We start from the raw sequence: 15,784 nt of genomic DNA on the forward strand, positions 1-15,784 counted from the left end.
ATGCAGGTGCCCCTCCAGACAGAGCCAATTCCCCCTTCGGGTGCTGCAGGGAAGGGTGAGCAGCAGGGATTTGGCCTTCCCCAGCTTCTCCTGCAGATGGACAGGAGCACCATGCTTGGCAGGGGCACCCCCGGCCAGCACAACCACAGCACAGCAGAGCCGGGGCTGGGGGCATGCAATGCTGCGGGAGAGCTGTGGTCACGCTTGACACCTTCGCTGTCTACAGGCGACCTGAAACAGCCCTCAGAGCCCTTGCAAAATGGACATAACAAACAGAGGTTTACACTTCATGGGAACACAGCGACAGAGTGTGCTTAATTTATTAAAATCTCCACATTTTTCTGAAAGTATATTGGTATGTAAAATATGCATACAAAATACAACATTTCAACAAATTATTTACATCCAGGGGCAGCTGAGATTTCAAGCAGTAACTTGAGCAATAGTTTTAAAAATAACTTGCTGCAATATACACTAGATTAGGTATTTCACAATACGTAGACTGAATTTCATCCCTTTACTGCTATACTAAGTTCTAAAATATTACAGTACTTCCAGATAAAATATTAATGCTTTTTTTAAAAAAAAAAAAAAAAAAACTTTTTTTTTTTTTTTTTAAAAAAAAAAGACGACAAGCTGGGATTTTTTTAGATTGACAGAACACTACACATTTCTCTTTGGGGACTGAAAACCACAGCAGATTTAGACACAAATGTGATAGCTACATTCAAAATACATTCAGTCTATTTATGCCAAAAATACATTCATAGCCTTTGGTTACAATTTATTGCACATTTCTTATATTCTGTAGAAATATATTGTACCTCTTAATGCTTTCACCCTCCTCTACCCCCTCCCCCCTCCCCGTACATTCATAAATTGTGCTGCCTGTTCGAACAGAACACGGACATCTTTCCCTAAAGGCTTACACCTACCGGAGTACCACATCGCGACACGACGGTGCCCACCGTATGGCTTCAGATGACAGACACACCGCTCGCAATGCCCCTTCCCCAGGAGCTGCTGCGGGAGGGGGCACGGCGCTCTGCTGGCTGGCCAAGGAGAGCTCTGCGGAACTGATGCCAAACCAGAGTGGGAGCTTTGAGTCTCGGCATTCATAAACGCACACCACTACACAAAAACGCACTCACGCATTTGTACCTGTTGGCTGAGACCCGTGTGTCTTCCCACCGGCCCTCTCAAGGGACTCTACTGCGTTGGTGGGACCACTGCACGCCCTACCCAAGCAATACCTGCCACAGCAAGGAGCACTGGTGCTAAGCACTTCCATGTCGTGCTGAGGCACTTTGTAGGATACTGTCCTCAACAACAACATGTGAAACAAACAAACAAAAACCTTCCTTCCCATTAGGATGTGCTGGGGACTGAGGGCAGCCAGAGCCCATCACTGGTCACAGGAGATCCTGACAGGAACAGACAGCAAGAAGATATTGTGCTGTCCAATGTCAAGACCTGTTGTGGGGACTAGATATGCTTCTACACACATTTATTTATAATTCCTGAATGTATACCCCCTCCCCCCCCCCCAAAAAAGTGACCTAACAATGGCTAAAATATTGGATTACATGAGGGAATGATCTTGGTTAAGTGCAAATGACTATTAAAATGGCAAAGTGCAAAATAGATTACAGTTTGAATTTCTCATAGGGTATTTTTGGGGGGGGAAGACTTAAGGAGACAAAAAATTAGGTTCAAGAGAAAAAGTTCATTAATTAACTTTCCCTTTCAATTCTTGTTCCATGCATTAAGTTTTAGGTTGTTATTACAAGTAAATTAAAAAATATTAATTCCCCCAAACTAGAAGAATCATTTAGGAAGGGCTAACTATGGTCACTAGCCTTGAGCATCATCAAGCTTGAAAAATTCTATGAGCTTCAGAATTTGTGCTTTAACTGGAGATTAGCAGGAAACATACTAATCTCTCTCTTTAGAAACCAAAGGCTCCCTAAATGAGCAAAGAAATAGCTCAGTATAAGTTCTATTTTTAAATTTGAACATGACACATCTACATGGAGAGAAAAGGCAACTAAAACAAAGGTTTTGTTTTGTTTTTAAAAGAAGCACATGGTTTACAAATATTTTGAAGCCCAATACAACAGTATTAGCCACTTGGCTCTGTTATGTTTAACTCTGGTTTACTAAAATATATATTTACCTCTCAAAACAAAAACAAAAACAAAGTCAATGCAAAAATACTGAGCAAAATGAATAGCGAGGAAAAACAGACCATAGCTTCTCATGTCACAAGATACACACAGGACGAGATTTGAAGTGTTGACAGGCTGGAGCTGCGACCAAGCCAACCTACTATCCAGCCCAGCAGAGCTTCCCCGGGCTCCAAAGCAGGCTTTTTCAAATTCCAGGACAGTGATTTGCAGGGACTCTATGGGGAAAACTGAAAAACCATAACATTAAGATCCACTACCACATATGCCTGAAAAAAAAACAAGGAGAAAGTGGCATTTTCAACTAATAAAAAGTTGTGTATGTTGGTTATTCTGGTGTCCAAAGCCAGGCTGGAACAAACAAGTAGGAGGAGCAGGCTGTGATCCAGGGCAAATGACAGAGGAGAAGCAGAAGCATCTCCTTGCTGTGCCCCACAGCAGGTCACCACAGGGGCTGCCCAGCGGCCTAACACCCAAAAGCCCAATATTTAATTTCACTGTGAGGCTTCAGTCTAGCGCAAGTCCTGACCGAGAGGAGCTTCTGCATAGACACCAAATTCTAACAGTGTGCAATCAAACTTACAGGGGAAAAAAGCCCCAGCAACAGTGATCTGATATGCTTCAAGGGCGCAGATACTTTCAAAGGATAATATAGAAAAAAAAAAAAAAAAGAAAAAAGAAAAAAGTGCATATTAGTGAATTTGAAACAAAGGAAAAGTCCTTACAGAGTATTCTGATCATTCTCCCCATGAAGTTCAATGACTGTCTCCACTTTAGGGAAAAAAAATATGTATTTTAAATGTCATATTAGGTAACCTTAATGTCTCCCTTGGTCATCTTGCATCGTGTACATTTTGTACAGCAACTGATCAACTTTCCACTCATGAGTCCTCACTTCTCACGGCTGCTGCAGACACCACCAGCACCACTGCTGAGGCGGTTCCTTCACACTGCTGCTCCCTGCCACCACGAGCCCGCTCAGCTGCAAACCATGCTGCCAATGTGAGACCGTATTGCTGCCAATGCAGGGCTGGGTGTGCCTCACACAAAAGGGCTTCTGCTGCATTTTACTTATGGAACTCTTTGTTTTATGATTGCTTCCTTCAGTTATTTCAGTGCTATTTCAAAGTATTATTTGTGTTTTGTGATTTACAACTTCCATATTTGAAAGCAGTGCTGCAATTTGTGCTGCCACACCATCCTGTGGGTAGCAGATGTTCAAAAATACACTGCAGCAATTTTTAAAGTTCCTATGGTAATTGTTCACATCCACTCTGTAACATCAGGTGGCCCAGTAAGACGGCTCTGAAACTTCAGTAGCTTTACTCTTTGGTATGTTCTCCTCGCTGTTATTTGTTCGGGCACACTGTTCGTAGTGCACATTTTAACACACTGCTCTGGTTAGTCACAAATATTTGATTCTCTTTCCTCAGCACAGAAACTAACTGGATCTGTCAGTGTTGAGAGTTTTGGAAAGACTGACCATTTCATCCAGGCACCTTCCCGAGCGCTAAAGCAGTTCTGAACAGTTCATCTCACCCGCACAGCCTAAATGCTTTGAAGAAGCAGCCCTCTATCAGCACAGTGCTTGCAGTTACTCTATTCCACTGCTAGTGATTTCAGACACCCTATTCTACAATTCCAACACAAGCTGATTTCAATGTATGAGAAGTTGCCTTTTCCCACTGTATACACCTGTTGAACTCTCCTGGTATACCTCATGCAGTTGAAGCATTTAAGAATTAAATCAGACAACTTTGATTACATCTCAGAAAGCATACCAGAAAAAAAAATCCACTAGTAATCTGGTAGAAATGTTCTTCACCATTCAGCTAACAGACCATAACATGAGGCAAAGACTTGCATTAACACAAGCAGAAACGAATAAAAGTTATACAAGAAGGTAAGTTTCACTGAAGCCTGTTTATGTGGCAACTAACACCCCTAAGAGTCCGTAATGTCCTAGAGTTTGTGCATCAGGATGAACCATGTGACATTGATACTACCAACGTCCCAATCGCTGAAAGTTCAAACCATTCTTCCATGTAGAAGCCCCTGTTCAAGAAGTTTCATATCAAAGTTTGATCTTAAATACCATAATCAGCTAATAGCTTGCTTCCACAGAAGTAAGTGGGTGCTACACCAAATTTTTGCAAAGCTTTACTCTGGAGACATCTCTGGATTTAACTTCCATGGACTGCCTAGATTTAAACACCTGAAGAAACAAAGCACTTGTGAAATATATAATGCTGGCAACTAAAAACACTAGAATGATATATTCAAATGTGTGGACCACAGACTGTGACAGAAGTCACACAGTGCCAGAACTTGGGGGCATTTTGAAGACACCCTGCTTTCCATAGTTTGCAGTACTACGGAAATAAGATTAGGGACGTTGACACTTTACACCAACCTGGTGCTACTACAGAAATTCATAGGAAACTTCTGAATAGGCTGCACTGACTTTTTGCAAGCACATCAGCACTTCACAGTTACATTTGATCAGGTACCTAGGCTGTGACAGAAAACAGCGACCCAGTCCAGAGCACAGGTACATCGGGAACAGCAGTGTCAAGCGTCAAAATTCGGGTGGCAGGGAGCACACTAACCCCAAAGCCACAGGACAGCCCAGTGCACAGCCACACACCTGAGCTTCATGGTGGTGGCGGCAGCGGTGGTGAGGTGGGCTCATCGCACACGTCGCCACCATGGGAAGCGAGCTGTTCTGCCAGGCTTCCGCTGCTTTCCAAGAACCAGCTGTGTCAAAGCTTCTCCCTAAAACATCAAAAGGCACTACAAAACGTTACCAATGATGGATTGGCAAGATGCTGTTTAAAAATATACATTTTCTCAGCTACAGTAAAATTTCTCCCATTCCATCCCTATGTACCTATCAGAATATTATTGCCTGCATTGTTTTTCCTACTAACTGTTAAAAAGAAAAATTGGCCCTTGATCAATATGTTCAACACAGATGAAAAGAACAAAATAATTCCAAATCCTAACTATAACAATATACATGAAATCAAGACAATAAAAACAAAAGTTATTTAAAAAAACAACTAGATACTTTTGTTCACAATATACACGCTTAGTAGAATTTTCATCTTATTCACTTAGGTATTGATAAATACAGTATTTAAAAATTCATTTTATTTATAGCCCCTTTTCAGATTCCTGTGTAGAAATATGTAAAAAGCTTGATTAAATTTGGTCTTTTACTTCTTTTGAGGTTAAAATGTGTGGTTTTTCTTGCAAACACTTTAACCAATCCTGGCTGTTTGCAGTAAGTTTTGGGTTTTGACTAAAGTAAAAAGCACAATAGCAAAAGGTATTTTTACACCGTGGTAGTGTTTAAAGCTCCTTTCTGCCATTCAACCTAGTATCTAAAATACTTTAGAAAACCCGCACAACCCAGGGACTTGCTGTACAAAACAAGAACTACAGGTCAAAAGCTGCCCCTCCCAGCGGCCAACTATGAAGCTAGATGTCAGTGCTCTGGTCTGGGCACTTAAATACTGAACCACATTATGTGAGGTAGACCAAAAATAAAAATAATATCACATGTTAAAAGATGAACAGAAGAATGCATTCCCGTCTTCCTCCAAGGAGTTCTGTTAGGCTTTGGAGTCTTCCTGCATGCAGAGCTGTGAAATTGTCTTCTTGATACGGAGCGCAGTCAGCCGGGCGGCTCCGTTAGCGTACCAGCACTCGCGCATTATCCGGCCCATCACTCGCAGTGCCTTCAAATCACAAGTTAGGAAAACAGGTCAGGAACAGAACCACCGCCTGCTGCTTTCAGCTGCTTACATGCAATGCTAGAAGATAAAATATAGCTCGCTGAAACGACAGAACAGCAATGCCATAAATCAAGACCTATCTATCACAATCAAAGAAAGAAATTTGGAATTTGGTGCTAAGACAGTTTCCTACGCATTGATCTGGGAGCTGAAACAAGCCTAGACATCTGAATGCATTTAAACTGAGTGGAGGCTGGGCACGGGCTTCCCTCTGTCTCACTGAAATGTTCTGTCTTTATTTAGATAGGTTTTATAACAAACTGGAAAACTGCTTTTACCTCACAGCTTTGCCACTGGTTTGGGATATTTGGTCTGAGCTTCTGCTCACAAACTACCCTTCTCATATCTTCTATCGACGGATCAGAAGGCACAACATCATAGTAAGGCAGCTGGTATTCCTCAGTGATTCCTAGGAAAGATTTATCGTTTAGGGCACACAAAATGCATAATCGCTGCTCCAGAATACACTCCGATTGTTTTTATAGGCAATGAGAAGGAACAGGGACATTTGTTTCTTGGTGCAGAACAAGTGCTCAACAACAGATTTCTGCCTCCACATTCTACGAGGGTAATTGAGAGTACGGGGCCAGGAACATGGTTCCTTTAATTGTGTTCGGTTTATTTAGGATGAAAGCAGTCTGGACAGCAGAATAAAAAGGGCAGACAGCTCACCTCCAATGCAACACCTTCGTGCTATCTCCCAGTAGACTAGCCCAAGAGAGTAGATGTCTGCACGCTTGAAGGACTCGAAGATGTTCGTGTTCATCGCATCGTCAAGTATCTCAGGAGCCATGTACCTTTAAAGGACACACAGGTCAGTTTGCTAGAGCCAGCTCGCACAGATGACTGCGGCTGCGCTGCCACGTGACAGACATACAGACAGGAAAGAGGGATGCCATGGCCACCTCAAGTCATTGCAGCACCGGGAAGGATGTGCGGGCTGCCCCAGCAGTGTGCCCAGTGGCCTCCTGTGCCCAGTGCCACCAGCCTGTGCCCACCACACCATGCTGCACCCACCACACTGCACCACACCACATCCACCACACAGCACCCACTGCATGGCACCACACCACCCCGCCAGGAGCCTGGGAGCCTGCGGGGAAGCTCGTTGTGCTGCCTGCCCGCACCTCCTCGTCCCCACCCGTGGGTTCTGCGGGATGTCGATGGTGTTGAGCACGGAGTCGTGCTTCACAGCCAGCCCCAGGTCTGCGATGGCACAGCTCTCGTTCCTCTTCACCAGGATGTTCTTGGATTTCAGGTCTCTGTGTGCGATCGCTGGCTTGCCTGCTCACAACAAAGAACTGCTGTCTGTTCTGGTGATCGCAGTACAAATTTTAGTATAATGAGCAAGTAAAACAAAAACATTTTTATTCAGTTTTGGTGCTATACCTTGTAAAAAACACGACAGGCAATTTTGTTCCAAGTAAAGCTCTGATCAATGCTATCAAAATAAATAGTAAAAAAAAAAAAAAAAAAAAAAAAAAAAAAAAAAGGCATTTTTGTTCAAATATGTCTGTTTCAGGAACAAAACTGTAAATTCCCACCCCAAAGTCATTTAGAGAATCATTCATTAGCATACCCCTCTAATAGAGCTGCTCCCACAGATGCTCACTTACAAAGGCTGGAGCAGACAGGCAATGAGTGTTTTTTGAAACAGACACAATTAGCTGCAGCACTACCCAAACGCAGTGGTTAGCTCTGTGAAGTGGCTGCTTCATTATCACATCAATAACAGAGGAGAGTTTTGTTTATCCGAACACAGACCGGCCCAATATTCTTTGTGCCTGACTGGCAAGGAAGGGGTGTAGTTAGGTTATCCCAAATTACAGCAGAAACAGTGCCGAAAATCTGAAAATCTGCATTTTAAAAGCTACGAGGACCACAAACTCAGTTGGGAAGATTATATTGCTAGTCTCTATTTACCCTGTACCATGTATGCTCATGCTAATACAGTTTCTGGTGGTGCAAATAACACATGCTCTGCTCTATCAGCACCACCGAGTCCCTTCACATACCTGAAGGGCAGAGGGGGAGAAGTGCTTACCCTGCGTGCCCACGATCTCCATGTGCAGGTGTGCCAGCCCACTGGCAATGGACAGTGCCAGCCTCACCATGCCCTCCACTGTCACCGTGCCCCTGTTCAGGTAGTCGAACAGGGACCCTTGCTCGTGGTACTCGGAGACGAGCCACAGCTGGGTCCAGGTCCCGTTATCTGCCAAGAGGATGCGAGATGGTTCAGATTCATAAGAAATGTCACCAAGAAAAGTCCTCCCCATCATCTGGCCAGCACCCACCCCCTTGGCAGGTCCAGATGGGGTCCCAGCACGCCTCAAGCACTGCCTGGCCCCGTTGTCCCTGCCCTGGGCAGACGGTGGCAGCCCTGGCTGGGGACCTCCCTGGCACTCACTTCAGCTGGGACCGGGGCAGCAGGGCCCAGCCTCAGGCAGACACTCTGAGTGCCCCGCGGTATGGGTATGCTGTTGGCCAGCCAGCTTTAAATTGTGAAACTGAATGAGGAAATGCAATTATACCCTTGTTATCAGCAGCAATAAAGCCCAGGATATTTTCGTGTCTCAGCATAACTGTCTGATAAATCTCTGCCTCCCGAAACCATGACCGCTCGTCTCTTGAGGAGAAGATTTTCACGGCAACATCTTCCCCACACCACTTTCCACGCCAGACTTCGCCAAAGCGGCCTTTTCCCACGATTTCCTGCAGAACGATAGTCCTTGCAATTGTTCTTTGTACGAGCAGAGGTAAGCCTAGTTTGAAAGGAAAAGATGGGCGTCTGTGAAATAGGTCAGCAATTTCACAACTTTTGCAAGAAGGCGTTTTTTTTGTTTGTTTGTTTTATAAATAGATGTTGCTAAGTCCCGTATACTGTTTACCACAGCATTTCTCAAATATATTAAACATAAACTGACTTTTCAGATTTGTATGAAGTTTAGAGCATTTTCTTCCTCTCAGAAAAGGAGCATACACCCAGGTGCTAAGAAACATTGAGAACAGTAACACTAACATTTTCCTCACTTGGAATGCACATACATGTACATTCTCTCCTTGTGGCAGCAGCCTTATCAATGTCAGTTGTGGTGTTAAACACACCAGAATTAATAACACTCAACCTCCACTTGGTCTCTTAAGTGTATTCTTCTGAAGAATTTCATTTTTGAAGCATTTCATTTTTACACATACATAACTGTACTTATGATCCTAGTTTTCCACCAGCCCATGCCTCAGTCAGTACATATCCCAAATAGTGTTCGTTTACTGAGCACTTGTAACACTGTGGGTTTTTTTGTTGTTGTTTGTTTGTGGGTTTTTTTGTGTGCGTGTTTATTCATTTATTTATTGTTCCTAATTATTTGATGTGATGTCCCATGCCTCATTTTCAAAATCTTGCTCTAACGTATCTGGAACTTTCTATCATATCTGGGATCTTTTCTATGGTATTCACCATATTTTTCCCTTTGTTTTTTCAAGCCATAAAGCCCTGCCTTGTTTGATTTGATACTGCATCTTACAGCAAAACTTTTTATTTTTCTTAAATCCAGACAGCCTGGCTTTTAACAGAGAATATTAATCAGCAAGAAAAATTACAGTTTGAAGGTCAGGTTATTCAAATTTATTCAAATTTCTCCTCTGGTTTCCCTGGCACCTTGTACCCACTGCTGCCTCTGTACAGCCCTGTCCTGGCTGCTGGTGGCCACCCTGCAAGCGTCGTGGCCAGGCCACAAGGAATGCACTTGTTATTTGCCTGAAATCGGAATAAACTGCACCAGTGCCGGTAGATTCTTCCTCTGCCTCCACTGCAGGCTGGCACAAAGACAGCCCTGTGGTTAGCTCAGCTGCGTGTGAGCAGTTAAACCCGCAGGGTATACAAAGTTTATTATATCCACAAAGAAAGATTGGGGAAGTATAATAAATTAAGCCTGAAGGTATGCAGTCCATGGAAGGTATAGTCAATTAAATTAAGCATCATTTGCACATTTTTCACCTACAAATAAAATTCAGCATAATTTATGTATTTTTCAGATAAATAAAAATTATAGTTACAGCAAATTGGGCCACACACACCAGATGTGCCACCAACACGATGAACTGGAATTTGGGATTTTGTGATTCTGTGATTAGGCAAGTTCTCAATAGCAGTGGGGGCCTCATAGCAGAAAGGATATTACAAATGGGGAAAACATTAAAAATGTTAGTATACTGCTCAAAATAAGTATTTGGAGTAATTGTATTTTGGCACAGTCGGGAGGACGTCAGCAGTGGCTTTCTGCTTCATCCAGTTAACGGCAGTACTTCCTGCGGCCAGCTAGGACATATTAGCCACCAATGGCTCTGTTAGCACAGGCAACACACTTCTGAGTCACCTTCTTAACCTTTGTGTCGGAGGAAGGAATCGAGCTTTTGCTACTTGACAGAAGGAGAGCAACCAAAGCCTGGCCAGCCCTCCTGGCCTCCCCCCAGCACAGCGTGTGCCAGGCGTGGGAGCCCATGGGTGCCCCTGCACCAGATCCCAGGCTCAGAGCACGTCTGTCACCGCTCTGCAGGTGAGTACTTGGCTCAGTATCACCAGTGTTTGCTCTGAAGCCCCACAGGGAGCCAGAGACAGGGCGAGCACAGCAGCCCTGCTCCCCACGGTGCTGGTGAACACAACACGGTGCACCCAGGGACACCCCCATACCGGAGCCGGAGCCAGACGTGGTCATGTCGTAAATGAGGTCCTTGAGCGTCTTGCCCGAGCTGACCAGGTTGCACTCGGAGAGCGGCTCCTCCACGTTGGGCTGCTTCTTCCTGCCGTAGGCGCAGCGCCGGCCCTGGCAGGCGCAGGCAGCCAGCACCGCCACGAGGGACAGGACGCAGACGGGCACGGCCACCGTCACCGCCAGCACCACGGGCCCTGCGCTGGCACGGCTGGGGGACTCAGACGCTTTGGGGAGAGACAAGGGGAAGGGTGGGGGAAAACAGACAGTGAGTGAGGGACTGCTGAGCAGATGAGACATCGAGGTTTAATTATTTCCCCGAGTTCTGCTGGCAGCAGGACAGACCAAGGCTCTGCATGCTACTGAGGCTTTCCCTGCACACGTCTTTGCATGTACCTCGGGCTCAGGCCAATGCTGTGTTACCACTGACCAGCACCACCACAAACACCACGGATGAGGAGACAGGACCAGCCCGGCAAGCTGGCAGCAGGGCAGACCAAAGCACAGCCTGGTGCCAGGGCTGGCAAGGCACAGGCCGGGTGCGAGGCACCCACGGCACGGCTGAGACTCGGCCCCGTACCCGACATGACCGAGCAGTGCCGCACACCCAATTGGCTCCACCACCAGCGGCACCATGCCCTTCCCTCTCCTAACAGCTCGTGTACAGATTTCTCAATGCACTGTCCCAGCCAAAACCGAATCCTTGGAAAAGCTGCTTCCCTAATACTGAATGCATAGGGGAATACAGAGATCTAGTAATGAGGCAACAAAAGGATTTCTAAGACAGAACGCTTTTGAAACTTGTGTTCACAAAGTTATATTTTACAAGTGTCAAGGAAAGGGACTGTTCTGCATCAATTTCCATTTAAAACTACAGGGGTAAAAAACATACCAAGATGCTGCAGGAATACATTATTACGGTGTTTACTTGTACATGGTCTCCCTAATGCCCACAAAATTGTGAATAAGCTAAAAAAATAAAACAACCACTGAATCAAAGCACACCGAATCACAAGTTCCAAATTGTGGGCCTAAAGGCTATAGAAGATTCAAGAATCATCAACCTCATACCATACAACGTAACTCCTGTAGTATTTCTAGAAAAAAAAAGGCCCTATTTCCCTTTCAGAAAGTGCTAGGCAGTGAGCGTGTTGCAGTTTGGGAGCAGCTGAGGCACTGCACAGAAGCACTCTGCAGCTCACTCACTGCTCTGGAGTCTCAGAAGCCTGACAAGTTCCCTGGCTCTCAGTACGGACACTTACTTTCCTCCAGTTAGTACTATGACTAAAGCAGTTTTTCTTCAAAGGACAGTTTCAAGGCATGCACTCCATGATTCAGAAGTGCCAGGATCAGCAGTTAGCTGTGCAAAGTTAATTTGGTCCTTTTTCTTCTCTCCCTTACATTTTTAACACAATGCACTTGAATAAGTGAGAAAAGAAAAGAAAATAAACAAAAAGTTAACAACAGACCCGTGTCTATTCACAGAATACAATTCAAACCATTCTGAAAGCAAAGTCACTACATCTCGCCCACGGGCTTTTCCTTTAATAGTCTTCAACAGGATGTTCACAGGGTTAGCTGGCAGATTCATAAGAGGATTTGCAGGCAGGACGCTTCCTTGTGGCTGCTGCTCGTTAACCGATGCGCTGTGATTTCCTAAGCTGTTTTTGACTGCATCCACATGCCAGAAAGTTCCTCAGGAGGACTGCTGAAGTGCAGAAAGCAGGTATCCTTTATCTCATGAGCTTTGGTGCCGCAGCTGGCTCTGGGCACTGTGGGGCCATTCCTGCTGCTCAGGCACACTGCTCCATGTATGACTTTGTGTGTGCTGGGCCCTGGCGAGGGCTGCCCAGCTGCACAGAAAGCTGTGCACCTGGTGCAAAGAGCCAGGGCAAGGAGCAGTGACTTGGGTGGTTGGCATACAAAACACAGGACTTCCAGTGCATTGCCCGAATCGATGCCCCCACGCACAGACCTAGGCACATTCACTGTCTGTCAGCGGGGGCTGGTAAAGACAAACATGCACAAGGCACTTTGAGATACCCATTCCTTCACCAACTGCTGAAAAACAACATAAAATGAGAAAACATACAACTTTATTGTCCTTAGGCCCATGCAAATAAGATAAAAAAAAAAAAAAAAAAAAAAAAAAAACAACTCATGAGGCTTTGAACAGCAACAGTCGAGCAGCAGGAGAAGCGTTTCAGCAAGGAGGCGTTTCCATGTGCGGTCTTTGGAGACGGGCACACAAACTCAGTGCCCACGAGCTGAAGTGGCAATCCTCCCTTCCTGCAAGAAGCGGTGACAGGTGGTCCTCCTATGAAATATTTGCTCCAGTTGAAAGTGACCTTAGGCACCTGCCATGCTTGTGGGTGCTGCCCACGTGGAATGGCTACGGGAGGCAAAGCAAGCAGTAGTCCTGATGGGACGTTCTTCACCTGCGCCTCCTGTTCCTGTCTGCAAATCTCCATCGCATGCACACGCCTGCTTTTGCCAGACAGACGTTTTACTTCATCACCACATGGTCTCCTGCCAGCCCACTTCTGCCCCTTTCCATCAAGTACATTCACTGCTCCCACGTATCCCCCTCCTGGTCCTTCCCTTTTGTCCATTTTCATAGCATCCTCCATTCTAGAGCACCATGCTTGCCAGAAGCAAACTTCCTCAAAATCTTCCATTTGGTTCCTTTTTATTTTATTTTTCTTTCAAGCCTTGTGAGTTCCCTTGCAAGCTTGGATGTCACAGGTGGCAAACCTGTACAAGCAAAAAGGATAACAGTTACTGCTGGCTTTCTTTTAATCTTAAAATTATATACTTATCTATGTATATATAAAAAAAAACTTTCTGTGGTTTCCTGAAACTGGGTGATGACAACAAGCACAAAATACTGATGTCTGAGCAAGGCAAGTGGTGAAACGTGCACACCCACAGCCACTTCTCTCATTGCAGGGCATGCTCCTGACTCACCCAATGAACCTAAAAGAAAGCACCCATTTTGATGGGATTTTAATATTAAAGCCATACTACGGCAGTCTCTATGTCTACGATTCTATGTCATACATTCTGCAAATCTAGGTTTGGTGCACGGATTTGCAAACAATTAAATGGCACAGCAATCCACCTGGGGCTTCTGGAGTAGGGACATGAAACTTTCTGAACTTTCAGTGCACGGGTTGTACATTGTACAAGTGTTTGTGCTGATGAAAGAGGTTTTATGGCAGATTTTTGGGACACTAAAAAAACACTCAGCATGTCTTTAAGAAAAAAAAAAAAAAACTATGATTATCGGTAAAAAAAAGTCTCAAACTGTAGCACCAAAGTGATCAGACATTTTTACTGAATATAAAGCATAATTTGTATTGTTAAACAATAGCAGTGCAGGCTGAGAGAACTTTGCATAACTTAATTTTTAAAGACATTTCCCTCTCAGTATGGTGCTTTGGGAGCCAGGAAAGCAGAAGCTAGCAGGTTTAGCAGGGACATAGCGAGTACAGCAGGCCAACAGGCACATTTTAACTCCTTGGGCACAGAGCAGAAGAAAACTTGCCTTGCACAGGAGGATGGGCAAGGGGACACAGAGACAAAGACACTCGGGGTCATGCTGGGGACTCAGAGTGGGACATCAGTGAGGCAGAAGCAGAGCTCAAACACTCACATCCACTCAAGAAGGTAACATCCAGAATCAGGAATACAAACAGATGCCAACTTTATGACTTAAGCAGTAACAGTTGTTCAGAATAAAATCAAGTTCAGTGATGCTTACAGGACTCCTCTGGGATGCTGCTTAAGTTGAGAGCGCTCAGATGCAGGAGGCGAGGTAGCAGTGAGACTGGGAGCTGAGGCATCCGGGGCGGTTTGCATGGGGTCTCCACCAAGTTCCTGGGAAATGAAGAGATCCTGACTGTCTAGAGAAGTTTCTTGGAAGGAGTCAGCTGGAGACCACATTTGTCCTCCCTTAGTCTCCTGGCTGTACCAAAGCGTAGATTGAGGCTGCTGGCAACTACTCAAACCCCTTCCAGTTCTTCACAGAGCACACACGGGAGCCTTGGGAATTACCAGCCTTGTGCTTTCTGCTTCGCGTTCTGTTGCAGGCCGTCTTCACGTGCTGACCCCTTGCGACATGGCATCCTGCAGCAGCACCGCGACCGTGCCCTGCAGCGTGCTGCTGTGGGCTGGGACACCGTGAGCCCCTGGGGCTTCCCACAGCAACGCCGTGTGCCGGAGGAGCGATGAGCAAAACACACAGCACACAAGGTACAAACAGTAATTTGAGACAAAAGCACCAAATAAGTGTGGTAATGTTTACGGCAGTTGAGCAATGTTAAACACTTTGGGAAATAAGAAAATCTCTCATGACTACCTAAAACTATTAAATCAACACCATTAATCAAAATGTTTTGCAATCTTATGTCTAATGTATTATTCAATGTCTTACTGATCAAGAATAGACCCTGAAGACATGTTGCCATGTATGAAACAAAAATAGCACATCTGGCAATCTTTAGCAATTTCACAATATGGTACAGTTATATTCCAAGTTGTGTAAATAGAAGAGTGCTTTTAGGCAGGAGAAAAAAAAAAAAAAAAAAAAAAAAAGTTATTTTCCCTCCAACAGAAAAGACATTCTCACACACGGCATTTGCCTGTTTTTTAACTTATAATGGCAACCTTAAGACTTATAAAAGTCCTAAACTATTCATATTTAAGTTCCTAAACTACTTAGGTGGAAAAAAAAATATGTATCCTTTCCAATGCTGTAAGAAAATGTATTGTATCTAATGCAGAGCTCTAATCAGATGTACAGAATATTTTTAAACAATTTCAAAAATACATAATTTGGACTAGAGACTAAAATCAAGTTTCTCCAGCCTCCACCATGACTGCAGAGTCCACCATCCCTTTCAGGACATTCAGAAATCATCTGGGAAAGGCCTGCTGAAGGATCTGGAGGTTCAAGCAAAGCCATCAGGGATACAGCTGCAAGATAAACAGATACATTACCTAAATTCCTATTTCCCCGATTCCCTGTCCCTTCCCCTGCCTTCTCTTCAAATGGCTGTATTCTTACAAATTCCTCTGGAGAACACGA

General features: G+C 44.7%; 1 protein-coding gene across 1 annotated transcript in view; it reads right to left on the reverse strand.

Annotated features, from left to right (window-relative positions):
- Positions 1-290: 290 nt before the first annotated feature.
- Positions 291-15,784, reverse strand: part of ACVR1C (activin A receptor type 1C) — a 35,458-nt gene continuing 19,964 nt past the window's right edge. Inside the window, exons 3-9 of the mRNA XM_084523925.1 lie at positions 10,677-10,922; positions 8,518-8,748; positions 8,031-8,198; positions 7,114-7,270; positions 6,659-6,783; positions 6,265-6,395; positions 291-5,929 (exon numbers count right to left, since the gene is read on the reverse strand). Coding sequence (XP_084380051.1) covers positions 5,804-5,929; positions 6,265-6,395; positions 6,659-6,783; positions 7,114-7,270; positions 8,031-8,198; positions 8,518-8,748; positions 10,677-10,922 — 1,184 coding nt within the window. The 3' untranslated portion in view covers positions 291-5,803. The remainder of the gene's footprint in view (positions 5,930-6,264; positions 6,396-6,658; positions 6,784-7,113; positions 7,271-8,030; positions 8,199-8,517; positions 8,749-10,676; positions 10,923-15,784) is intronic.

This window comes from Aythya ferina, assembly GCF_964211825.1.
Source record: "Aythya ferina genome assembly, chromosome: 6".
In the NCBI taxonomy this organism is placed as follows: Eukaryota; Metazoa; Chordata; class Aves; order Anseriformes; family Anatidae; genus Aythya; species Aythya ferina.